The sequence below is a fragment of the Cynocephalus volans genome, chromosome 9, assembly GCF_027409185.1.
Source record: "Cynocephalus volans isolate mCynVol1 chromosome 9, mCynVol1.pri, whole genome shotgun sequence".
NCBI lineage: Eukaryota > Metazoa > Chordata > Mammalia > Dermoptera > Cynocephalidae > Cynocephalus > Cynocephalus volans.
Window position 1 is genome coordinate 106,040,088 of NC_084468.1, and position 27,392 is coordinate 106,067,479.

Below are 27,392 nucleotides of genomic sequence, written 5' to 3' on the forward strand. Positions count from 1 at the left end.
TTCTGGTTACAGAAAACATGTGTCAACTTACTGTAGTTTGAAAGAAGTTTTTCCCCAATCTTTTAGAATCTGAACCATGCACAACATTTTCTCAAGTCTTTTTACCTTACGAAGAATGTCCACTTCTAGAATTTGTTCCCAGTCATTGATTCTCTCTCAACTTGTATCCAAAGTTATTAAAAGCCAATTTCTGGTGCTGTCTCTAGCTTAATATTAGAAAAAAAATTCCCCCCAAAAGACAAGGTTCTTAAGCAAATTCAGTTCTGGTGGATCTTAATAATTTGGGCACTTTTCCTTCTTACTCCCAGGTTGCATCCCTATATGCAAGCATTCTTGGAAAAGTGTTTTTTAACCCAGGAAATACATTTCAAGACTTCTATCCCTTTCTTTTGTATTTGAAGATATACAATTGTAGGTGCATTTGTTAGTGTTCATATAATAACTTTCTCATAATATTAGGATTATATCTTGGTTTAGTATAACTTCCATTTAGCACTCATTTTGCAATCTTAATATCATTCTCACTTAGGCAATTATTTTTCCTTTGCTTACAAAACTTTAAATAAACTTCATCCGCCAACTTTCTACTTCAGCTCTCCCAGAACATTAAAGCATACTTTCATGTTGATGGAGTTCCTCAGGTTCATCAATAATGTTTTTCTGTTTCCTCAAAGCAGTGAGTCAGCCTTTCATTTCTCTTATAGTCATTCTCCCTCTTTACTTATTCTTGGCAATAGCAGTTGAGCAAAAAGGGAACTTGACATACGTCTCAGGCCCTTTTATTAAATCATGTCTCTTTTATTCAGCTACACCCTTCCCATATCATGAAGTCATAAAGAAGTTAATTTCCTCCTCCTGGAAAGGGAGTCTGCCTTACCGTTCTTATGCTTGCTAAATTCAGAGGGAAAATGAGAGAGGCCCTCCACAGCGCCTTTGTCATTGGCTCAACCTTGTCTTACCCAAACAGAAATTTTCTTATATTTTCTTCAGTTCTATCAATATCTCAGCAAGAATGTAAAAGTTTTTGTTTTGTTCTGAATATAGGATTTCCTTCTGCAGAGTGTTATTGTGTACACAGTATTTCAGCAGAGATTCCAGCTGAAAGCTAAGCTGTGTTTACTCCAGGAATCAAATATTTAAAGATATCTTCAGAGGACAGTTGAAGAGGATATGCTGGAGGTCTGTTGAGGTGAAGAATGGAGACTCTCAGGGGCTGTTCTGGGAGATTTTATCCCAGGGAGAGAGTAAAGTCACAGTGACTTGATGCAGGTGTGATGCTTTTAGCCCAGAGAGGAGGGGCACTCTGGTGACAGCGTGGTTACTGACACCAGCTTGAGCTCTGGCCTGGTCCTCAAATGACTCTTATGTGAGAGAGGAAGTATAAAACAATGGTTCTAGTTAGATTTGAGTTCAGGGGCAGAATCTAAATTCTCTTAGCTGTAAGACCATGAGAAAAATTATTTAGCCTTACTAAATCTCAGTTTCCCCATATGTAGAGAGATAAGGATTAAATGGGCTAATATATAAAAATGCTTTGCAAAGGGCTGGCCCAGAGGAGGTGCTCAATAGGCAGCATCTAAAACCCAAACAGTGGAAAATTGAAGGACTATGACTCATATCTCTGGCAAACATTGGAAGTGCAAGACAGCATTAGGGACCTGTGTAGTTACATTTGGGAAAGAAGTCTCTGCACTTCAGTGGTGAGAGTTGTAGTGTTTAGTTGCATTTAGGGCTCTGGGGGACATATCTCACGTTTGACACACTTGACACAGCGAGTGGTACCCAACGGTGCTCCTGGAAGCAGTACAGCAGACACCTAAAAGCAGCAGTGACAACTGAGCCTCTGAAAATCATCAGCAATCAGTAACTTTAGGGGACCAGAATGGACAAGACCAAATGGTGGTTTTCACACAAGAACTGAGAGACTGGGGTTAGGAGTGTGCATTTGATATTCCCTTGCAGACTCTGAGAACAATTCGTAGAGGAATTCTAGGGATAAATTGATTGTAATCTAGTTTTACCATAGCTCATGAAATCATACAAATCGTTTACACTGGTGTCTTCTAGAAAAACTACATTGTTATACATTATACCTTCACGTGACGCTTTATACCCCGTCCTCAAGAAATCCATGACTTGTAGAGAAAACACATATGTATATAAATAATTATAAAACCAAAGTGATAAAGCCTGTGAATGACATATAAAAAAAAGTAAAGACTTATGACAAAGCACGGGGGACTTGAGTAATGCTGTGTGGGACTAGAGAGGGTGGTTAAAGGTACTATGAAAAATTTGAATTGTCATAAAAGACAGTTTATCCAACGGGCAAGGAGGCATGGGTTTCCATAAAGAGTAAACAGAGTGTGAAAAGGCATAGTACATGAAACTTCACAGTCTGTTGAAGTATTAACGGGTGACTAGAACATAGAATGCATTTTGAGAAGTGGCAGAATATGTAGATTACATGAAACTGTAAAAAAAATATGCACAAGCTCAGCTTCCTGTCCTGAGATTAGCACTTTACAACTTCATGAATTTAAGTAACATTTAAAAATTTCTGTGAACTTCAGTTTCTTCATCTGTAAAATGAAGATGAAGATAGCCATATTGTACATATCAAACAAAATATAAAATATTTACCCAATACCTATTTTGGTAGATGCCCAAGAAATATTAGACCCTTCTTCTAATGTTTTCTTTTAAGTGTGGACAGAGGCTAGATCATGGAGGAATTTATATGCTGTGCAAAGACATTTCAACTCTGTGATGTAGGAAAAGGGAACCTACTTTTAAGTTTTAAGCACATGTACATTTGTAAGATCTATGTTTGTAGAATGAAGGAAAAATGACTAAGTCCAGTGATATGAAGGTAGAATAGTCAAGACCCTTAGGGAAGGGTCCAGGGTAAAGGAAAGATGGTACTATTCTATGAATGGTGCCCCCTAGAGTTGTGCAGTATGGTGGCCCTGCTGGAATCCAGGATTATGCCCAAATTTGGATGACTGGGTGAATAGTAATCCATTAACAGCATAGGAAATGGGGTTGAGGGCTGGACAAGTAGATATACCAGGAAGGATATTGAATCCTCTTTTGGAAATATTGAGTGAAATTGAAGTGTATGTAGAAAAGAACTCCATGTTTAGCAAATACATATGTCCAGAATAATCAGCATATGTCTTGCAGTTTAATGAGCCGAGGGACTATGGACAGGTCTCTGAGTACTAATAATGTTACATAGGCAGGTGATGTAAGGGAAGCCGGGGAAAGGGAGCGAGAAGGAGAGACCAGAGGAAAAAAAGAGGCAGGGGGCGATGTTCAGAGATTAGTATTATAGATGTCAATGAAGTAAGGCATTTTTAAAAAGTTAAATTAGTGAATAGTGTCAAATGCAGATGAAAGGACAAGTGAAAAATAATATGCAAAATGATCATTGGGTTTACCAGGGTAGAGGTAATTAGCGGTGTGATAAGAGAAGGAAAGTCTTAGACGTTGTGATCAGTAAGCTCAGCTATGATGTGTATGAGTGAGTTAGAACAGTACCCATAAAATAATACGGGATCTCATATATATTTAAAATGGAGGAGAATCGAGCATACTTTAAGCTGGTGAGAGGTGATGCAGATTTTTGTTTTTAGTTTTTACTTTACTTTTTTCATTGTACATGTTTATAGGGTACAATTTGTTGTTTTAATACATGCATATTTATATAATGATCTAATCAGAAAAGTTAGCATATCTATCACCTAAACCATTATAATTTTTTTTTGTGGTTGTAACATTTGAGATCCTCTTTTCTGGCAATCTTGAAATATACAATATTATTATTTATTGTCACTCTAGGGCACCAGAACTTATTCTTCCTATCTAACTGTAACTTTATAACTTTGTACCAGTCACCAACCTTTCCCTGATCCCTCCTTCCCCCCCCTTTCTCTGGTAATGACCATTCTACTCTCTATTTCTCTCTTTGTTCTCTCTTTTTAATTTATTTTTATTAATTGACCCATAATATGTATATATTTATGGAGTATAATATGATAATTGGATATATCCATCCTGTGTGCAATGATCATATCAGGGTGCTTAATATATCCACCAACTCAAACATCTGTCATGTCTTTGTGTTAGGAACATTCAACATCATCTTGAATAGCTATTCGAAGATACACAGTACTTTGTTGTTAACTGTAGTCTCGCTATATTACTATAGAACGCTAGATCCCACTCTTCCTGTCTCTCTAATATTTTGTGTCCACTAACCACCCTCTCCCTCTCCTCGCCTTCCCTTTCCATGCACCAGTCTCTAGTATTGAAGATACAGGAATCCCAACACTGTTTAATGATTGCGCTTATCACAGAGATGGTTATAAAACTCAACTAGGTCCTCACTGCTACTCAGCAACACCTTGTAGTTTTACACATCCCTTCTGTCTTCCTGTCCTCCAATGGCCATTTCATATATCTTCCCACCTTTCCTTAGACCTTGGACCTTACCTCTTACCCTCTTGCTCTTTGTAGATGTCTTTACCTCATACTTCACAGGGAAGATTTGCAACCATCAGCTAAGAATCTGCTGTCCTTCTGCATGGAGATATGGAGTGTAGGAGAATGAGCAAATTTCATCCATGAGCTGATAGGTGAGGAAGACTTGTGTCTTAGAGGAAGACACGGGTTTCAGTTAAGTCCCCAAAGTAGACAGAACTTATTACCAAGAGGATGTTAATGAGGATGTAGCTGAGGTTTTCATCATGTGAGAAGGGACCCAGACAACAGAATGCACAAATGTGAGGGAGGTCAGTCATGAGCAAATGAGACGTAGAGGGTAACCAGAAAAAAAGACAATAAAGGCACTGGAGGAGATTAAAATGATCATCATGACATTTTTTTTCTGGGGTTAGACAAGGTGCCTGAAGAAAAGTACACATTTCTATGAGGGAATGAAGTTCTAGCTGGGAGTTAGAGGTGTATATATGATGGCTGGGAGTTGGGGTAAGAAGAGAAGAAGGAAAGGGGAGAAAGAAGCCTTCTGTGGTCCTCTAACCATCTGCAAATGTTTATTCGTAACTGAAAATAAAGACAACCTTTTCAAGAAGAAATGAGTTTTAAACAGGAAAAAGTGTCTAGATGCAGAATGTACATGATAGTGTTTGTTCATTATGTGAATGAAAGAAAGAGGTACAGGACTCTTCACAACATATTATTATGTGAAAAATGAAAGTAAACAAAACAAGATCATGTGCATGTGTGTGTGTGTGTGTGTGTGTGTCTTTGTGCATCAGAAAAACACAGAGAGACCCTGTAGTGGATTGAATTACATGCCTCCCAAAGCCATTGAAGCTTGAATTGTGTCCCCAAGTTTTACGTATTAGAAACTTAGCCCCCACTGTGACTGTTAAGAGGGTGGGAGATCCTATTATGGTAATTGAAAGGTGGAACCTTGAAGAGGTGATTGGATTGTAGGACCATGCAGTAGTGAATGGATTAAAAATGGTGGTCAGGGGCATGGTTCTGAGGGCTTTAAAAGAAGAGAGTCTGTTTCTCTCTCTGTCTCTGCTCTCTCTGCTTCCACCATCTTGCAATGTGAGACCCCTGCGTCACTGTCACCAACACCAGATGGACTTTGGACTTCCCAGCCTCAGAAACTGTGAGCGATAAATGTTGTTTTTCTTTATAAATCACCCAGTCTCAGGTATTCTGTTATAGCAATACAAAAAGGACTAATACAGACCCCATGCCAAGAGATGCTCTCTAGAAGTGGTGCACCTACTGGTCATTTCAGGGGCAGGTCTATGTTGTGAGACCAGAGGTCTATACAATTCTGGGACCTTCTTTAGGAGAAAAAGATACAAGTTTATGGATTCATGTTAGTGATAAAAGTAAATATTTGTTTAAGGAATCCCAAGCCCCATTTTCTCCACAGTAAATCTGTCTTTTTGTGACTTTTACAGTTTTCTCTGTGCCTATTCATATAAATTTCCGACAATGAGTACAAACTACTTTTGAAATAAGAACTAAAGTTATTTTTAGGCAGAAATATAAATTACTTAATTCTTTCATGCCAATCACGCTCTCAAATCTACTCACGTTAGATTTTTTGTAATGATACTAAAGGTGTTTTTTAACTGAGAGGACTACAGAGCTTAAAAGCTTATGTTGTCATTTATGGTGCATTTCTAGAAAGTTGTCCACAGAATTCCTAGCTTGAGCTTAACCTTGAATTGTATTTAATTATATAAAGCACCATAGACAAATATCCTGAAACAAGAGGAAATTTAAAGTCAAACAACTCCTTTAATCAGTAAAGCCTTGTTTTTTTCTTAACAAAACAAAACAAAAACAACTACAAAAAACCATGGACATGAGTTGTGCTGATTTTAGTAACCCAATTTAAATGGGTTTACTTAAATTAGGTTACTTCCTCCCCAAAAAAGAGTTGTCGCTATATCAAACATTCTTTCTAATAGCATGACTCCTCGCCTTCTGCAGTCATAGCTGCCTGCTCACTTTAAACTGTAAAGTGCCTTCTACTGGAGGATTTCTTTAGTAACAGGAAGTGACCATGTAAGAAAAGTTTTATACTGGTTCACTTTATCCTCTCAGCCATCAAGGAAGTACATAACTGACTGTAAATGATTTGGGGACTGTCCCTATAATTTTTTCTCAGTGAATAAACTGGTGAAGGGTATCTTGAGATGCAGTAAAAAGAAAGTGTTTTCTTACCTTTGGAGAACATGAATTTCTGTGACTTGGTGGGGCCTCTGGGGTGACCCCTTTTGGATCAGGAGAAGCATTTCTCTCAATCAGATCCCGGATTTTATTGTCCAGCTCCATGCTTTCACATCTGCCCAGGAAGACAGGGCAAGTTACATTTTACAAAAGTTATTAAAAATTATTCAAAGGTACAGTGATTTTATGAATGATATGGAGGAGTTATTTGTGTATGATACCTCTCTAGACTCTCCCGAACTCTAATCTCACTTGATTTCCATTAGTCTATGCCATAACACTTTGAAAGAGTATTAGATTTAATTTTCACTTAGTTGTACACTTATACAAAGTGATAAAGTAAGATACAGATGAGTTTAGGCATTTTCACAATCTGATAACAATGACAAGAATTGAGCTCTCATAGTGAGCAAGGTACTGTAATACATTTTCTCATTCCGTGGGCACAGCAACCTATTGAAGTAGTCTCTGTTACCTGCATTTTACAGATAAGCAAACTTAAGTTTAGGAAGTTAACTAACTTACTGACTTCCACAAAGTCAAACTGTGAAACTTTGGCAGGGCCAAGATCACACTCAGACCTGTAGAATTTATAGCTTGTCTCTATCATTTTTCTTGTATATCTTCAATTAACCTGAGAACAGATTCCTAAGAAATTACTTACTGCCAAATGAAAATATTATTATATTATATCCAAAGAGTATCTGGAAGTACCTTAAGGAGAATCTAGTCCAAATGCTTCATTTAGTTGAGAATCAGAGTGAATTGCTCATAGTCACATGACCATTAATTGATAACATGGACTTTTAAACCAGATCTTCTGACTCACATTAAATTCTTCTTTCCCTTTATACCATGTTGGCATGATGGAGATATTTTCTCATTAAAAGCAGAACTCATGAGAAAAATGCATTAATTGTGTAACTTCTCTTTACATATTTTTTTGCCTGCCCCATCATATCTTTTTTTTTTTTTTTTTTGTCTTTTTCGTGACCCGCACTCAGTCAGTGAGTGCACCGGCCATTCCTATATAGGATCCGAACCCGCTCCCGCGGCGGGAGCGTTGCTGCGCTCCCAGCGCTGCACTCTCCCAAGTGCGCCACAGGCTCGGCCCTGCCCCATCATATCTTACCCCCTAAAAATAACCCCTTGGACAGAGGGAGTTCTTGCAGGAGGACTTCTCAAAGTTGTCTCCAATGAAATAAATATGAAGATGGATGGCCTAATCGTATGTCTGTGTGGCAGAGGTTGCTTGGGTTTTCTGCTCAATCCACCACCTTCTTTGTGAGTGGCTCCCAGGAACAGGCTCTGACAGCCATGCTTGTTGATACTACTGACCTGCTACCTTGATTATAAATGATTGGACCAATAGTGAACAACTGATCTCAGCTTAGCCAGAGGTATAGTTTGGATATGTTTGTCCCCCCAAAGCTCATGTGGAAATCTGATTCCCAGTGCGGCAGTGTTGAGAGGTGTTTGGGTCATGGGGGCAGATCCCTCATGAATAGGCTACTGTCCTCCCTGGGGTGGAGGGTAGTGAGTGAGTTCTCCCTCTGTTAGTTGCTGCTAGAGATAGTTGTTAAAAGGAGCCTGGCACCCTCCCTTCCTCTCTCTTTTGCTTCCCCTCTTGCAGTGTGATCTTATACTTGCCGGCTGCCTGCCGCTTTCCGCCACGAGTAGAAGCAGCCCGAGGCCCAGCCGGATGCAGCTATGCCAGAATTGTAAGCCAAATAAACCTCCTTCCTTTATAAATTACCCAGTCTCAGGTATTCTATTATAACAACACAAAGAAGCTAATACAGCCAGTGAGACTCTCCTCTGTGTGCAGAAGGAGCTGAGAATGAAGCAGATGAGTAGTGAAATGCAGAGCTGAGAGATGGAGACAGTCTTGACAATGTTCTAGTTCAGAATCAGCCCTTTCTGAGGCCTGGCTGCATTCCTTCCCTTGGATTCTGTGAACCACTCCATTTCTTTATAATGAATTCCCTCTCTTTCTTTTTAAAGCCAGCTTAGCTTGATTTCTGTGATTTGTCATAAAAAAAAAATCCCTAAATATGCATCTTGACCTATTTGTATTTTTTGTTCCTTTGTGAAATGTCTGTACCTCATGTCCTACATATTCCCACTGTAAAACACAGGCTACTTGGCCTACAGCAAATCCTCCATGGCCCAAAATGTTGCACATGCATAGCATGGAGTTTGGACATGTCTTCAAGGCTTCCCACAGACCTGTGAGAAGGGTCACAAAATTTCTTTAGTAACTGCCCTAAATCCTTCAGATTAATTAGATTCCAGGGTAGCAAAAGAATTAGACTAGACAGAACTTTAAGCCCCTGAGGCAGTTTTCTGACCTATCCTGAACAAGACTTACCCACCAACAGATCACAATATTTTCTGGTATTACTTCCCTCCGTGGCAAACACATTACTGAGCCATTTCAAACCCCAGACAGGATCATTTTGTGATGACCCACTATGATCGCCCAGTCCCCAAATTATCTGGGTTCCTTGCCATCTTTCTGATCTCAACTTCCTCCCCTTCCTTCCTGCTCTTTTTCCTCCTGACATGCTCGCCCCATCACACTTCATGGAACACGCCAGGACGATTCCCATGTTAAGGCCTTGGCATTCACTGCTGCTTCTGTGTGACTCACTCCCCACTTCATTCAGGTTCTGACTCAAAAGTCACTTTATCAAGAAAGCCTCTGCTGACTAACCCATCTAAAGTAGCTTTCTCAGCCCCATTAACACTGTCCTTTAATTCTGTCTTCTTTTCTTAGAATTTTTTATTATTTTTATTTCTTATTTGTCTCCTGTTCCCCTGCCTCACCCCCATGTGTGCCCCATGTATCTCCCGTAAAGGAAGAAGGACCTTTGTCTGTTTTTATTCCCTGCTCTGTTTTCTAGCAAATAAAAGGACCTCAATAAATATTTGTTACTGAATAAATGTGACTCCACGATGAGATTTAACTCAAAACACCTAACCATTAACTCAAATCCAACCATTAAATTAGATGCTTATCTAAAGCATATGCAAATAACCTCAAACTCACAGGACTGATGAAATTGGAACATAAATCATTAACCAAGGAAACACTAACAGCAGCTTTAGAATGGACCCTTGAGCTCAGTTGTTATTGCCTTCATGGCTGCCTCGTTCCTTTATACTTGAATCATATGTGTCCTTCAGTATTTAACAATAATTAATTAAGAATCCACTGGCAAATCTTACAGAATTGCAAGATTCTGATTTTTTCACAGAAATAATCACATACAGTGATGATGCTCAAACTGTTTCAGCTTTAGTGGTGCGAATCTTTAGAGGCCAGCATCCACCTTTCCCTTTTCATTTGCACGAGTGGGTGAAGGTTCAGATGTGCAGTTGGGGCCCTGCTCCCCCTCCTGTAAGCAGGGTTCGGCACACATCCTCAGAACCACAGACAAAGGAAGAGGGGAGTCCTCCTGGGGATGATGGGTTACCGGACTCGGTGCAGAGTGAGGCTGTGTGGTGACCACAGCTTCGTTGACTTTGGCTACTACGGAAAGAGAAGTGACAGCAAAGAAGAAGAGAACCACATAGTGAAGAGCACAGGTGGGGAGCTTTGGTCACACCTAGGGAGCGAGTAGGTCTCAGTGCTGACCCCTGTGTCAGAGACAGGGCTTGAACCTGCAGAAACCCAGATGGGAAGTGAAAGGACATGGGAGGGGTGGAGCTCCTGGGATTACACAGGAGTATCAGTTAGGAGTTGAGCTCACTTTCCTTTCTCATTGCTACCGTTACTGCCATTGTCATTGTCACTATAATGAGTATGCCTCACAACTTACATATGAGGCCTCCAAAAGAAGCATCGTGATGCAGTAGAAAATAAATAGGCTTTCAGAGTAGAACATAACAGTGGGACCTAGTGTAAGTCACTTAACTTGTGTGAACTCTATTGACCTGGTTTATAAAAAAAGGAAAACAGTGTAATATTATGAGGCTTTCAGTACAATCAGTGGTAACATATGCACAGTGCTTAGCCCAGTGCCAGGCATGCTGGAGATGTGCAATGATTGATACCGTTGTTATCTTGCATGTCTGGCATAGTTACCCAACACACTAACAAACCAGTTTGAAATTTAGTATATTGCTGAAAAGAAAAGAAAAATAATTTAAAAAGCACAAAAATTTTCAATTTGGCTCAAAAGGTAAAAAGTTTAGTCACATTTTGGATAAAAGACAGCCATGTCACCTACTTGGGTTTTATGGTGTCCTTTGCAAATCTTTTAGATTATTCTTTTTAACATAAGAATTTAGTGGATGAAAATATTTCTGCATTCTATTTTTAATTAGTGAAATTTATTTTGTTTTGTGAATTTCAATTTGTCCTAAATTTATTTTACAAAAGAAAGTAGTACTTATCAAAGTTTATTTTTTTCCTGTGAAGCTCAAAATTTTCACAGTTGAGAGGCAGAATTAAAGTTGGTAAATCCTGATTTTCTCTCTGGATCACTTGATAATTTCATCCACATAGTTAAAAAAAGAAAAACACCTTACCAAACTTTTAAACACAAATGGAACAAATGCTACATAATTCTCGCATTAGTTTTACTGGGCACGTGTTATTCTCACGCTGGGATCTGTTCCCTGATTCAGCTCAGTTGATTAGGTGAGAGTTATGGCTGCAGTGGTATGTGCTTCGGGTCCTGTCCCTTATTCCTCCTTATTTTTCAGTTGGGAAACATGAGTCTTCTCTAAGGTAACTGACTTATGAGAATTCACTGTAAAGTCCACTACCCTTTACTCTACCATTGCACTCTTAGTGATCTTAGACATCGTTAATACTAGCATTTCTGTTCCAGTTCTCAAGAAAAGAACATATTGGTGCCTCCAACTGAAATGTAACCGACTTGTAAAGTCAGATGTTAGGAGAGGCTTGGAGGATAAGATATAGGGATCAGATATTCAGTCCTGGTCCATCTTTTATGTGACTCATTTTTCTAAGTTGGGAGAGCTTGACCACGGTCCAGAGATAGGGTTCAGGGGGTCCATGTATCATCCCAACTCAAATTAAATACAAATTCGTATGTGTGCTAGATGCTTATTGTCTCTTTCCAAAGACAGGATCTTTAGTTTTAGCAAATTCTTGATTCCTCAAGAAGCTAAAAAGCACTGACCCAACTTTAGTCACTGTCATGAGTGACTACTTTAAAATAAAATCTCATCAAGCCTTTCTTTGTCTAAGAGTACACCTTAACCTTCCTTCCTTCCTTCCTTCCTTCCTTCCGTCCGTCCGTCCTCTCTTTCCTTCTTTTTTATTTTTTTTATTAGGGAGAAACTATAAAAATTTGAAATGATTCTGTGAATCAAACACTATTACGAAAATCTCTATTTGAGATGGCATCTTTCCTAAATTGCAAGTGAACAGAGGATTATTGAGGCAATATTGTTAGTCTAACAGTTAAAGATGAAGGCAACAGGATTAAATGAAATTTAGTAAATCCCCGTTGGGCTCTTGGCTTATTCACAGCTTATGTTAAACTTCCATGGACACAGACCCTCCTTCCTACCCTTTACTCACAAGAATAAATCAATATAGAGAGTAAATGGAAATTATATTAATATAAATTATATTTTACCAAAAGAATAGTAGATTAAACCAACTTGACAACAAAGCTTTTTTAAAAAGATAGTTTTTCCTAAGTTATAAATACGTATGACTGTGAGCTGTTTTTCCCTAGACTGACATTGGGAAGTAACCCCAGTGAGCAACCAGAGAGGACAGGGAAAGAGATGGTTGGTTTTCAGGTGTATTTGGAGCCCTCGGGCTTTCATTACTTGTTCAAAGTTCTCCACTACAGAAGTCTCCAAAAACTTATCCAAAGGGTGCAGCCTGTCTTTGAATGCCATTGTTTAACAAGCTCATCCAAGGATAATTTAATTATTCAAATTTTACCAGTTGATTAGAGCCTAGACACTGTTAACTTGTAAAATCCTGTCTGGTAGAAAAGATAATCTCAAATATCATGGTTTACTGCCTTGTAGGGCAGTTTTGTATATCATCTAACTATCTTATTCTAACATTTCTTTATTAAATTGCTTGTAAATATTTAGATTTTCAAATGCTCCTTGAATGAACCTTCTTGTCTTTCTGGATACCTCATTAACTAGTGAGTTGAATAAAACCTTGGGCACTGTTCATTTTACGTTTGAGAGTCATGTTTTTAACTTTTTGTAAATAGAACGTTAATGCTGCTGGGTATGGGTACTTTAAGACCATTGAATTTCTAGCTGATATTAATGACCCATGGTGAGCATGCAACCCCAAGCCACTAGACTTGGTTTTTAGGGTTACATGGTATTGTGGTCTCATTAGTATTGGCAGGTAGTGTAAATTCCTGAAGAAGATAGTTTCACTCAATAGATAAAACAGGTAACCACAATCTTGGAGGTAACTTGAAGATCATTTAATTCATCTCCTGCATTTGATGGCAGAGAAACGAGGCTTAGCGGTGCTGATGACAGACAGCAAAGCCGGAGCAAGAATTTAGGATGCTAGTGTTGCTCCTTCCTCCACATGCTCGCCCACCTCAAATGTCCACATTTCCTTTCAGCCCACTGTCAAGGTCACATTTTCTGCTTTGATCCCATGACATAAGCCATTCTTTTAAGGAAAGATTTTAGAGAACAAAGCATATTTTCAAATATAAGACAAGAAAAAATTGATAGTAGGTTCTTCTATAATGAAAATGCTTCCAGATGTTCAAAGACCAGGAATTGTAATCTCTGGTGACCCAGATGAGAAGTGTTGTCTTTTAAAAGACTCTAATCAAGCAGCGATTTTTAGAATTTGCTTTTTGTTATTGTGATTAGTATTCTGTGCTCCTTCTTTTTGAGAGAAACAAATTTCTCGATAATTTCAACTCTGTGTATGTGTGTTTTAAATGGTTAAGTCCTGGTGTCTTAATTATTTCAGTAATTGGAAACACTAACAGTCGTGGCTTAAGAAGGTAGTAGAAGAGAAAGGGTTTGCTCAGAGAATTTTTAAAGTAGCATTGTCTTCAGGAAAAGATGAATATTTCTAAAGTTTTACCCGAGGCTGTGTTTTAGTAATTTAAATAAGTGTCTAAAATGTATTTGCATGTCTGAAACGAAAGCCCAGGGGATGGGGGCCACTTTATATAAACATGGACTTTGTTATTTGCTCTCAATCTACACTCTTGGCTGGATCCTTGTTTATTTCCTTTCCGCCTTTGTGATGTGCCAGGTCACCGTACACTCATGCCGCACACTGAGCCAATCCTCTTGTGGCTGTGCCAGGAGGACCGTGCGGGCAGAGCAGCCAGATGGGAGAAGAGATGGTGTGGTTGCAGGTGCTGGTTCAACCCCAGTGAAAGGTTAGCAATGAGCAAAGTTCTGTAGAAACCACATCCTTCTACAGATATCCTCCTGAGATAGGTTTGGCCTCCTCATTGGGACTGCTGTGCATGGGTGAAACAATCTCATTCACAAAACAGAATGACAACTGAGACGGGACACAGAACCTACGAATATACAGTGTTTCAGCAGAAGATATTCTGATACATGCGTACTTTGGCCTTTGGGCCTGGCAAAATCTCAGCCGTCCTCCAGTTCTCACCTTAGATGTGGGAAGAACACTGAACTCTATTGTTGGGTAAGTTGCTCAACTATGTATTTCCATAACAACCTGCACTTCACCTGTTATGCAGCTTATCACACTTTATTATAAGTGTGTATTTACTTACGTGTATTCTCCATTGGATTATAAACCCCATGGAGGCAGAAACAGGTTTAGCTTGCTTATCATTGCATTTCCAGAGCCTCGCAGGATTATTAAACCACAAGAGAACAAATCATCAAGAACAACTAGATCTGAAGTCAACAGATACAAGGTGATATTGAAAGAGAAGCTTCTATTAAAAAGTCCTGCACAGGCTGCTTTCCTGTCCTCTTCAGATGCACTCTACTCTGCATGTACTTCTATCAGAAGTCCTTTTTAAATTCCCCGGAATTAAATGTATCACAGGTCTATACTCAAGAAGAAATATGAATAAGAATAAAACCTTAACCAAAGGAAATAGTAAACTTGATACTCCCCTAACAAACTCTCATGATTTTTTATTGAGAAGAATGATGCCACATTAGATCTCATGGATAGGAAAAGCCTGGAAGATCAAGGTATGCTAAGATGGGAGTTCTTCTACTCCAGGGAGCAGGAACCCTAGCAGACAAAAATGAGAAAAACTAAGAAGTCAGGCAAGCACTGCTGCTCTCCCTGCCATTTATTACGCAGTTGAAAATTACACAAAATTCTCCTCTGACAGGAACACAGGAAGAATACAGATTAATGGCTTTATGGGTCAATAGGGGGTAGTAGCTTCCTTGATGTTTTTGTTATTGCTATTGTTTTAGTATGGAATGCTGTCATCAAGGTGGTTTTCTATTTATTTAAGATTCCATTTTCTTGAAGAAGCAGAGTCTATAAAAAGTGAACAATCTTAAAGATTCAGATAATAGGAAACATAGTTTTTTTTTTCAAAGTTCAGAGTCTCTTTATTTATTTTATTTTGTTTTATCAATATACAATGTAGTTGATATTCATGTCCCTGTACCGATTCTTCCCTCCCCCCTCCCTCTCCCCTCTCCCCCCATCAACATCACATCTGTTCACTTGTCTTAACAAGTTCAAGGAATTGCCATTGTTGTGTCTTCTCCCCCCCCCCGTTTGTTTGTGTATTTATTTATTTATTTTTAGCTCCCACAAATAAGTGAGAACATGTGGTATTTCTCTTTCTGTGCCTGACTTATTTCACTTAATATAATTTGGAAACATAATTTTTAACCAACATTATGAACAAAGTGAAGCTTCTATATTTATGTTAAGAAAACCTCGGCACTTATACTTTAACATTTGTATCACCCGGTTAATGCTTTTGCACCAATTTTCTGAACATCTGGAAGAGAACAAAATTAAGCTAGCTATACATGCAAAGCAAAGTTATGTATTCTATCGCTAATGTTCTTGGTATTGGGCATTTCTACAGGAACATTAAGTGACTCATTATACGGTTGTGTCTATACTGCAAAAGCAAAATAGGATATACATTAGGTCTAAGATACTCACCTGATATAACCTCATTTTTATGTCAGCTATAGTTTTCTTTTAATTTATCAAAATGTTGCTCTCAAATCTCTACTTTATCTTTTTTTTTTTTTTAAAGATGAACAGTAAGGGGATCTTAACCCTTGGCTAGGTGTTGTCAGCACCACGCTCAGCCAGTGAGCCAACCGGCCATCCCTATATAGGATCCGAACCCGTGGCCTTGGTGTTATCAGCACCACACTCTCCCGAGTGAGCCACGGGTCAGCCCTAAATCTCTACTTTATCTTAATGTTTAGACAGATACAATTCCAAGTTGTGACATTCACTAGGAAGACTGAAAAACTAAAGTCATGTTCCATCATTACAATATTTTCCCTAGTTTCTCATATTATGTACTGACTATGTATTTAGATAAAAGTTGTTTTAGTATAAGAAAACATTACTATTTTAAAATAGTTCTCTTAACTCAAAACAATATTATTAAAGCTGAGTTTCATAAGGACAAATATTTGAAATGTCTTTTTTTCTTTAAGAAACAACCATTGATACAATAATTTCATTCAAATTCTTTTAAGTTATAGCAAGAATGGTGAGAAAGGTGTGCTTTTCATGACTATATTTCCGATATTAAATTACTTAGATACCCACATACTTGAGAACTGTACAAAAGTTTACAGTAGAAATACTTTACTTTTCTATTTAATTAATCATTAAACGATATTTATTTGAACGGCTGGCCAATTAGCTCAGTTGGTTAGGACATGGTGGTGATAACACTAACGTTCAGGGTGTGATGGACCAGGGTGAAATGGCCAGCCACAAGAGAAAAATAAAATTATTTGAAATGTTAGTTTAAATGTACATTTTTCACACATGTTTTTGAACTTCATTTCAAGATAAGATTAAAATTATTGATTTAAACTCCTCAATGTTTTTTGGGTTTGTGTTCACATACACAAGGAGATACAAAGCCTAGTGAGACTGACAGGTGAAGCTCTTTGCCAGTCTCAGTCTATACCTTATTTGTCTGTGGATGTTAAAGAAATGATCGAATAAATTATTGCAAACATTTTTTTTTTTGCATGGAATCTTTGGGATATTCCATAACAGTTTTACACAGACTGACAAATGGCAGCTTAATGTCTTTTCTCATGTCTGATGGTATGTACCAAGTCTTTGCTCTAGCTGATAAACTTCAAGTCACTCTTTGTCAGATCCCTTGCATTAGTTTTGTTATAGGTGGTACAAAATATGTCAAATAAAATCATGATAAGTTATAATTATGTGTAGGGTAATTCTCTGTAATTCTCTAATAAGAACTGTTTCTGAAAAATCTACAGAGTTTTAAGTAGATTTATTTGCTGTTGGAAATATTGCATTTATTTTATGGTGCCTCTAGAGGGCAGTCTATATTTAGTTCAGGTAGAAAGTAGTTTCTGATGTAGCTCACACTCTGCCTTAGGTTTTCCTTTTGAATTTTTAGTTGAGGGAAAGCAAGGCACAGAGACAGACACAGAGACAGAGAGTGAGGGGTAGAGAATGTGTGGTGTGCATGTAATAGTTATAGCTCATTTCTTTGTTTTATCTTAAAACTGTTTTCTTTTTTCAATTTTATTTATATATTTTGTGGGTACAGTGTGTTGTTTCAATACATACATGTACTGCACAAAGACTCACTTAGGGTAGATAGCATTTCTTTTTATAAAATATGGAACACTTCGTGAATTTCCTTTTCATCTCCTCAGAGACCATGCTAATCTTCTCTGTATTGCTCTAATTTTAGTAATGTGTTGCCGAAGTGAGCACAATTTTTTTTCAATAAAGTTTTTTTTTAAGTTGCAATCAATGTTGAATATTTATGTAATAGACACATCAAGCAGCTTTCTTCCTGTAAGCTTTGGAGAAACAGTTCTCATTAAATAAAATTAGGGGCTGACTGGTTAGCTCACTTGATTGGAGCTTGGTGCTGATAACACCAAGGTTAAGGGTTCAGACCTCTGAACTGGCCAGCTGCCAAAAAGTAAATAGATAAATAGATAAATTAAATAAATACATAGAATTGCCCTAACATACTAATAACTGATTGTGATTTGATTCAGCTATTTTGTACCACCTTTAACAAAACTAATGCAAGGGATCTGACAAAAAGTGGCTTGCACTTTACCAGCTAGATCAAAGGATTGGGAACATGCCATCGGAGATGTTAAAAGACATTGAGTTGCCATATGTAAGTTGATTCTATCAAAGATTGCAATAATCTATATTTATTCTTTTCTTTTGTGGTGTTGATATGAATATAAAATTGATGAACCTCAAATTTATTTTTTGTGCCTGAAATTAGGAAGAACTCAAAGAACTGATTAAATATGGGACATTCTCAACATCAAAATAAATAATGACAGGAATGCATTATAATTTACTAGACAAAATAGGAATTATTAATCTATACTGATAAAAATGTTAAAATAAACATAAATGGATTTTATATTAAAGAGCTTTTTTTTAATTTTTACATTGGAATGTCTACTAGTAAATGCAGAGGAGATTATGGTATTAGAAAACCATTCACTACTTGGCAACCATCATTGAAATAATTCAGATAAGAAATATCAGTGGATGCTAAAACTAGTGGTTGAAATTTTCATGAAGAATGGGATATTTACATAATTTCATAATCTCCCCCCCCAAAAAATGCTTAGTGAATACTAAAGGAAATATTGAAGAATAACTTTACATTTGGAGAATCTTGGCACACTTTACATTTGGAGAATCTTAATCACATGACCAAGGTTAAAATCACCTGTGATAAGAAAAATTTGAAGTCCGACACGTAATAGGATGCATTAAAAAAATACAGCTTCACATCTGTGATATTTCTGCCAAAAAAAAATGCATAACCTGAATCTAATTATGAAGAAACATTAGCCTAAAGCAAATTGAGAGACATTCTACAGAATACTAGGCCTGTAATCTTCTAAAGTGTCATGAAAGTCAAGCAAGGACTGAGGGCAGTCCCAGATTGCAGAAGACTAAAAGTTATGAAAACTAAATGTAATGTGTGATCTTGGATTGAATCCTTTTTTCCATGAAGGACTTTACCAGTATAATTGGCCAAACTTGAACAAGATTTGAAGATTAGATAGTGGTACTGTATCAATGTTTATTTTCTGATTTTGATGTTTGTTTGTGGTTATATTGGAGAATGTCCTTGTTCATAGGAAATGCACACTAAATCACCCAGTGGTAACTTACTTACTTCCTAATGGCTGAGGAAAAAGTCTTTGTACACTTCTTAGAAATTTTGGGTAAGTTTGAAATTAATTTATTTTGAATGTTTTCACCACAAAGAAATGTTAAATGCATGAGGTGATTGAACTATCCCAACTTTATTATTATACAACATATATGTGTATCAAAACATGAGATTGTACTCCATAAGTATGTATAATTACAATGTGCCAATTAAAATTTCTTAAAAACACAAAGTTTAAAAAAATGTAAAAAAAAAGGAATTATCTTAAAAGTGAAAGAAAAAGTACTTAAAATATTAAACTTAAAAATAAGATCTTATTTGATACTTAAATTATCTTATGTCTACCGCGGGAATCACTTTATCAAAATGAAATTAGCATTTCATTATGTAGCAGGAACTAAGATGCAGGCCAATAAATCTTTCTTGGGATTTGTGAAATTAGCACAAACCAAAGCAACTAAGATGATTTAGTGTTTTATTTTGTTTTTCTAAAAGGACGTGGAGGAAGAGCATTTGTGTGAATCAATTATTTTCATGGTCTGTTCATTCCCAAGGATTCCAGAAAATGAAATAAAATATTCCCACCATAATATCTAAAGTCCAAATTGTAAAAAACACAAAATAAATGAACAAAACCCCAAACCTTGAATGTCCTTACCCTTGTTCTATCTAATGGGTGGCATTTCACCTCCCTGTGGATTTCTCATAATAAACAAATAGGCTCTATTGAAATCCTTGGATTATAGAAGCCTGCCCTTAGAAATGTGGGTCAGTGCTAATATCCATGCACAGTAAAAAAAACACAGAAAGACATTTTTCCCATTTAATTCGACAACCATTTTTTAAAAAAAATCTCTTTGTGTGAGGCCCATTAACCTTTAAAATCAACTGCCTGTATCCTTATAATTTTGGATGAGATTGCAGAAGAAAGAAATGTTAATAAAAGGATTTTTTTCTTTAACGAAATATTTTTCTTTAAAGCACAATGTTATGATCCTTGACATCAGAGAACATCACATGGTTTAAAAGGGATTTTTATCACAGCATTATTTTTGGATGCAAAAGCTATAAAACTGGACAGCTGCCAAAAAAAAAAAAAAATTCTGTGATAAAAGATCCATTTTAAACTTGTGTGAGTAAATTGCTGAAGGTAAAGAATTAGACAGATCAACTAGTAATGATGGTAGAAATACACCTTTAATAAATAGACAAACTAATAAATAGATCTTTTTTCTACAACAAGTATAGTGTTTTAAAAAAGACCATAAGAAAAGAAGTGGACCTATACATATTTGGTCCTGAAGAACTAAAAATCAGGAACTAGTTCAGGAAGTAGTTGTGTGTGGTTGACTATGTAATGGAGATCATAACAATTAAATTTGGAATTCCAATGAGATTTGGAAAACCAGAGAATCTGTCACACTTATATTTTAAATGGAATTATAAACTAACCATGATATAAAGTATATAGTTTGAAGTTGAAAAAATTAATAACTGCTTAAACATAAACATTCATATTGAAAATAAGTATAGATATGTAGCAAGCAAAGTCTCAACAAATGCTGAATAAATAAACAGGGAAAACAATTACTTTAATCTTTTGTATAAAGATTTTTGTAATAACTGTTAAAATAAATAGGGGCTGGCTGGTTAGTTCAGTTGGTTAGAGCATGCTGTATTAACCAAGGTCAAGGGTTCAGGTCCCTGTACTGGGCAGCTGCCAAAAATAAATAAATAAATAAATAAATAAATAAGGGAGAAAATTTAGAATAAAATCATGGTAGATTTGCTCCTATTTTCTTTCTATGTATAGATGTATTCTTGAAATTGGGATTAGGAATAGGTAATGTTTTATATTTTACTTTTTCTGATTAATGTATCATCAGAGCATTAAAAGCTTTTTAAAAATATATATATAATAAGAAAATTCTATTCTACCCATGGATCCCTTTTATAAAGAGATCCATGGGTAGAGTAAAAATTCAGTTTAAATCACTCAAGAACAAACACAAGCAGACTTGACTCAAAATGTGAGGCTTAATGAACTTTAAAAAATTCAGTGTTCAAATATACCAAAGATGGGCAAAAAACAGTTAGAAAGTGATGGGACTACTTATCAGTGCAATGTAAAATGGTACTCATAAGTGACAAGCAAATAGCTGTTAAGAGTTAAGAAACTTGGTTTTGGGCTTTACTGTTAAAGATTTGGGGTGTTCCTGCACTAAGTTCTCCTTAAGAACACCAAAATCCAAGCTCCAGCACAGAGAGTATCTATTCCAAACCTAGCCAGGATACTAAACATAAAAGAAAAATCAGGAATCATCCAATTCTGAAGAAGTTCGAGGGCAAATTTCGGAATCTTGCTCAAAATATGTTAGCCACTGTAAAGAGAAATAAAGATTGCTGATATTATTCTTGTTATTAAGACGAGCCATTTAAGAAAGTCAAAGACCTTATCAGGGAGCAGTGGAATGTCATGATATAGTGTCACTACTTTAAAAGTAATTTAAGCTACAGAAAGAAAAGTTTCTGTAAGGACAAATCTTAATTTGACTGAACAAATACACATGTGAAACATTCAATAAAATTACAAGCAAAGGAAATTTTAAAAATTGGGTAAATATGAAAATGTTTAGTTATGTTTTTAAGAACAGATCTTAGAAAAGAACTAAAAGGAATGGATAATAGACATATTTCTAGGTGAGTATAAATATTTAGGTTCTCTTAGGGACCTGGCCGAGGAGAAGTTTCATTCTGTTTTTTTATAAATTACTGGAAAGATAAAGTAAACAATGACATTTTTAAGCCTTTTCAAACCAAAATGCTAAAGCAAAAGGAACAAACTACAGGAAAGATGCACAAGCTTATGGGAATAAGCTAAAAAAGTAGCTCATGATCCTCACTGTAAAGAACTGCATTCAGAGGAAAAATGACCCAAAACACACGGGTTTGATACTTATGGACTAAACTTTCAGTTACAAAGAGGTTTACAAGGCATTGTAGATTGTTTGCTTACAAAATCATCCTCACAGTGCTACAGAGCAAAAATTTTAAATGACTAGATTTTATCATTCATTTGTTAAATAATTATTGAACACCTATTATGGGCCAGACACTTTTCTTGGCATATCATATCAATGAATGAAACAGAAGAGAAAAAAAAAAAAAAAATCCCTGCTTTTGTGGAGCTTTTAAAACCTTTCTCTTAAAAGCAACAAAAACAGCAACGTTGTCCTGCCTCTGAACAAACCTATAGTGAATTTACAGTGAAATTCTTTAATAAACATGACTCAGAAGATCTAGCGAAGGTAAACTAAACTGATCAAGAGGAAGATTGATTGCCTTCAGATGAAGCTAAAAAATTTAGTATACCTGTTTGGAAAATATAAGTAGGTTCAAAGAGAATGTTAACGAAATCATAGAATATAAGAACATCCCTCCTCTCAAAAGTGAGTATGGCCTGATCTGTGACCCTACAGGAGCATCTAGTGCTTAATGTCATAAAATATACATATAGCTCTGAGGTATCTAAAATTTTTAAATGGAAATGAAGAATTGGGGAGGGTAATAAGAAAGAGATGGTAAACATTTCAAAGTGATCTTTCAAAAAGGAAATAGATCTTCTTTGATGGCCAGAGATACAAAGTTGTAAAAAATTAAGAGGAAGTTGAATGAAATTCTAAAACAAAACACAACAAAGGAAACAAACAAACAAAAAGCCTTGAGCAAAGCCAGATGCGACATGGCAGGCCCAATTGAAAACATCAGGACAAGGATAAGAGAGAAGAGGTAGACAGTTTGAAATGAAAAACAGACAAAACCTTAAAACAAAAAATCTAGAGAAAATCCAGAGAAAAGGTAACCTGGGAAGCACTCATGGAGATGCGTGGTGGCACACCCACGGGGAACCAGGAAGGGTGGACACTAGAGCTAGGGAGTGTTGGGTAAAATACGAGTATTTATGATATCTGTAGGATATTGAGCTTAAAGATATACCTACAAAGCTGGTTGTTACTAAGACAGCAGTTTTCATTTAAAAGTAAAAGAAGCTGGGCATGGGGCCTATAAGAAAAGAATCTTGCTACTCTTGTAGCTTGGAAATACCCCTGCCTGCCAGCAGTAGATGGGCAGGAAAAACAGGGACTTCGAAGGCCCTGGTTATGAGCAGGGGCTAATGGATTAGAAAGGAAGTGGCAACTGGGAACCATTGATTAAAGATTTCCACCCCTGACAAGCTGAGAGATCTGAGATTAAATTTATCACCGAACCGATTTTTATCTCCCAAATTCCCCCATATTCAACTGGAACTGATTGTGTGTGCCAGGCTGAAACAGCTAGAGAAGAATGTCCCAGAGAAGTGAAAGCCGAGCATGTAAACCCAACTTCACAATGTCCAGAGGGGAAGCACCCCTTTGGTACCCGCAGACAAGAAAGGAAGCTGAGGAAGCTTAATCTTTTGAGGTGACATCAGAGCGGGCGATTTGTCAGCTAAGTACAGTTGTGTAGGTTGCTGTGTAAGAGCAGCTGGCTCAGGAGGAAAGGCTGGGGTCCTGCCCATTCCATTCTTGCCCACTGCCCAGCCAGGAGCCCTCCCATGGGCTGCGTATACCCAGAAGAGGAACACCTTTTTCTCAATTACACAAAGGCACTGCGTAGGCTAGCAGTGCTCTGGAAATTGTGTCACCTCTTAAAAACCACTGCCAGAGGCAGAGCCTTTACCTGGCAATATTGGGATGGCATTTGGCATTTCTTCCATTGTAGGTTGAGACATTGCGACCACTTTCACTTCGTTCCCATACTGCCCCCAAAAGGACACAGACATGCTAATGGAACTTCCTCTTGTCTTGTTCTCAACCAAATAGGTAACACCTTCCCTACCTGAGAATGCTAAACAATGAGTTTACTGGGACAAATGCAGAAGAGTTTTTATGGAGACACTATAAAAATTACACATTTCCCTTTGAGAAATCTTAAACTAAGAAAAGGAATATTTACAGTCCAAGATTTCTCAAAACCTTTATAGTAGGGCCCTTAGCAGTCTTTATTTAGACCCGATTTCTCGAAACTATACCTAGTTAAAACTTGTCAGGCTGAGGGGGTTTTCCACACTTCTGAGCAACGTTTTTCATCTTTACACAGAGTTTTGGCAGTTGGCAGCTGTTGGGTCACTGGTAGTCACCAGATACCCAAAGAGACCCGTGAACACATGTGTTCTGGCCAGCAGGCTCCTGTGGTGCATTTGGTAACCACCAACAAGCTGCCTATTAGAAAAAACCCTTTTCCTATGACAGGTCAAACTCATTCAAAGAGAAATTGTCTGACACTCACTACCAAAGTTATTGATTTCGTTATTAGGGAATTACTGTCAGCAGTCAGGCACCTTAGCTATCTTTTCCTCAACAAATTTTTTGTTGTTTGTTTTTGTTTTAATTTAATTAGAAAGCTTTTTGTTCCTTTTGATTCAGCAGATATCTGGAACCCCAGCCCAGCTGTCCATTTCAAGTCCTCTGCTCAGGCTCTATCAAGAGAACAAACACAGCTGTGCCGGAAAATAACTTATCATGGGTGGAACTAAACCCAAAGGGAAGTTTCACAAAGTGAAACTGGCTCTTTGGATCTGCTAGGGGAGAGTGAAAGTAAAGGTCACTTTTTGGTAAGACACTCTGAATATTAGTAAAAGTGGAACTGTGTTCTGGGGACAAGAGTAGGAGTTGAAGGTCAAGGGGAAAATTTGGTGGCTGTAAGAACTATGGTTGATTTGTGAATGGACTCTAAGCTACATCAATGGATGCCTCTGATGAGCCTGGATGAGTAGGGGCAAGAAAGGAAGTTTTGAGGTGTGAGGAAAGTCCAGAAAACATGCTAATCAAATGTTCCATGACAGGGAACAACCGGGTGGCCGTACTGATGTTTCATTTAGTGCTTGAAAGGACCACAGGAGGATGCCCCACAGAAACCACAAGGCCGTTCCATGCAAGACGGTGTGTGGTCACTGGCTGGCTTCTTACAGAGCAGCAGGCTCCAGAGTGGAACATCTGGTGATTAGGCATTGTTTTGTGTTTCATGTGTTTAAAATTAGTTTCTAAGCATTATTTTGTAAACCTCAAAAAACAAACAAACAAGCAAAAACAAAACAAACAAAAAACCCCCAAAACCCAAATAAAAAACAACAGGTTTTCTAAAAGAAAAACATAATTATGGTTCTTCACGAGAAGCATAATGATTTTTGCCTTAGGCAAATTTAGTGTTAGAATGTTTGTGGCCCTTTTCTAGCTAAGCACATCATTGCTTTGTGCAATACACATGTCTGCACATTGTTCTCCCAAGACTGTTGTCATGGAAAGAGCCCTGGACCTGGGATCAGAAGACCTGGATTCTAGACATACCTCATACTAACTAGCTGTGATTTCAGCAAGTACTTAGCTCATTCATTTGTGTATTAATTAATATTAATACGTGCATTAATTTATTCAGTATTCATACACCAAGAACCTGCTGTGTGCATGAGGATCTTGTTTTTCTCATATATAAATAAAAGGAACTATCTAAGGTTGAAATCATATAATTGATTTTAAATGTCACTTTTTTTGGAACACTGAGGTAAAAATCTAGGTCATCTGATATGATACATAAACTTTTTATTTATTTATAAAAGTACTAGACCATGTATTTTCAAATAGTAGCCTGTTTAACTTTTTCTTTATTGCACATTTTTACATTATAAAAGTACACCCAGATAATAAGCTAACATTAGAGAACATAAAAAAAGTTAATGAATTCTTATTCTCCCTTCAGTTCCACTCTGCTGTGATAATGAATAGTAACACCACTCTTCCATATTTTCCTCTGTGCTCATACAAATATGAGTATACATATATGTGTGTGTATATATATAAACATATAGTACATGCTAATGCACAGGATATTTCTCCTCTTCCTTTCTTTTTAAAATATAAGTATAGTCCTATATGAGAGTACTTCAAAAAGTTTGTGGGAAAATAGAATTGCAAGATAATACAAATCTTTCCATGAACTTTTTAAAGTACCCTCATACATTACTCTGCTAATTATTTGGTTGTTTTGTATTTCTCTGAACATTCCTCCATGTTTATAATATGGCTCTAACTAATTATTTTTAATAGCCAAATAATATTTAAAAATTATGAACAGACCAAATTTATTTAATCATTTCTCTATGATGGAATCAAGTTGTTTGTAATTATTTTTTCTTTTTAATGTCATTACAATTAATGCATAATAGAAATACCTGTCTAGATATATTCTTAGACACTGGCATTTTATTTATGTAGAATAGATTTACCGAAGTTAGATTGTTGGGTCAAAGGGTATGAACATTGAAATTTTAGTAATGCTTCTAGGTTATTTTACAAATTGGTTATAATAATTTTCATTTCTGTCAGCTATATGTAAGAATTCTTGTTTTTCTACAACTGAAGTCAGCCCTAGATGTTATCAATATCTTTGCCAACAATGGGTATTCCACTGTTGTTTCTATTTGCATTTTCCTAACTACCAGTGATGTTGATCATATTTCAATTTGTTTATTATTCATTTGCTTATTCTCCTCTGTAATTGTTAGGTATGATTCTTGACTGATTTTTCTTTATGGATGTCTGTATTTCTGTTGCTTATTACAAAATACCTGAAACTGGGTAATTTGTAAGAAGACAAAATTTATTGCATACAGTTTCAGAGTCTGGGAAGTCCAAAGTCCAGGGAACACATCTGGTGAAGGCCTTGTTGGTGGTGACAGTGAAATAGGGGTCTCACGTGGCAGAATGGCAGAGTAGAGAGAGAGGGACAACTCTCACATGCTCTTCTTTTAAAGCCCTCAGAACCATGCCCATGACCACCATTAAACCATCAACCTATTAATCCATTTACTAGGGCGCAGTCCTCACAATCTAATCACCTTTTTAAAGCCCCACCTTTCAATTATCATAGTAGGATTTCCCACTCTAAGTATTTACAGTGGGGATTAAGCTTCAATGAGTTTGGGGGAACATTCAATCCACTGAAATATCTTTTCCCTTTCCTATTTGCAATAGTTCTTTGACTAGTTAGAATTTCAATAGATAACAGGTGTCATAGAAAAAATATAGAACAATGTAAGTGGAATCAGGACTATGGGGTTTTGGATTGGGGAGGTAGGGTTTGTAATTTTAAATGGGGTGATCAAAGGTAGGGCTCATTAAAAGTGACATTTGAGCAAGGCTTGCAGGACGTATAGGATGAGTCATGTGGCTTACTGGGGAGAAAGTATTACCTGTAAAGGTAGCCAGTGCA

At 36.9% G+C, this 27,392-nt stretch overlaps 1 protein-coding gene and 1 non-coding gene across 2 annotated transcripts in view; both read right to left on the minus strand.

The window, feature by feature from the left end:
- Nucleotides 1-27,392, minus strand: part of TNIP3 (TNFAIP3 interacting protein 3) — a 115,837-nt gene that overhangs the window by 49,164 nt on the left and 39,281 nt on the right. Inside the window, exon 3 of the mRNA XM_063107475.1 lies at nt 6,724-6,844. Within this exon, the coding sequence (XP_062963545.1) occupies nt 6,724-6,844 (121 nt within the window). The remainder of the gene's footprint in view (nt 1-6,723; nt 6,845-27,392) is intronic.
- On the minus strand, nt 17,535-17,639 carry LOC134386684 (U6 spliceosomal RNA). The gene has a single exon (XR_010024514.1). It is a non-coding gene; the product is annotated as a U6 spliceosomal RNA (small nuclear RNA).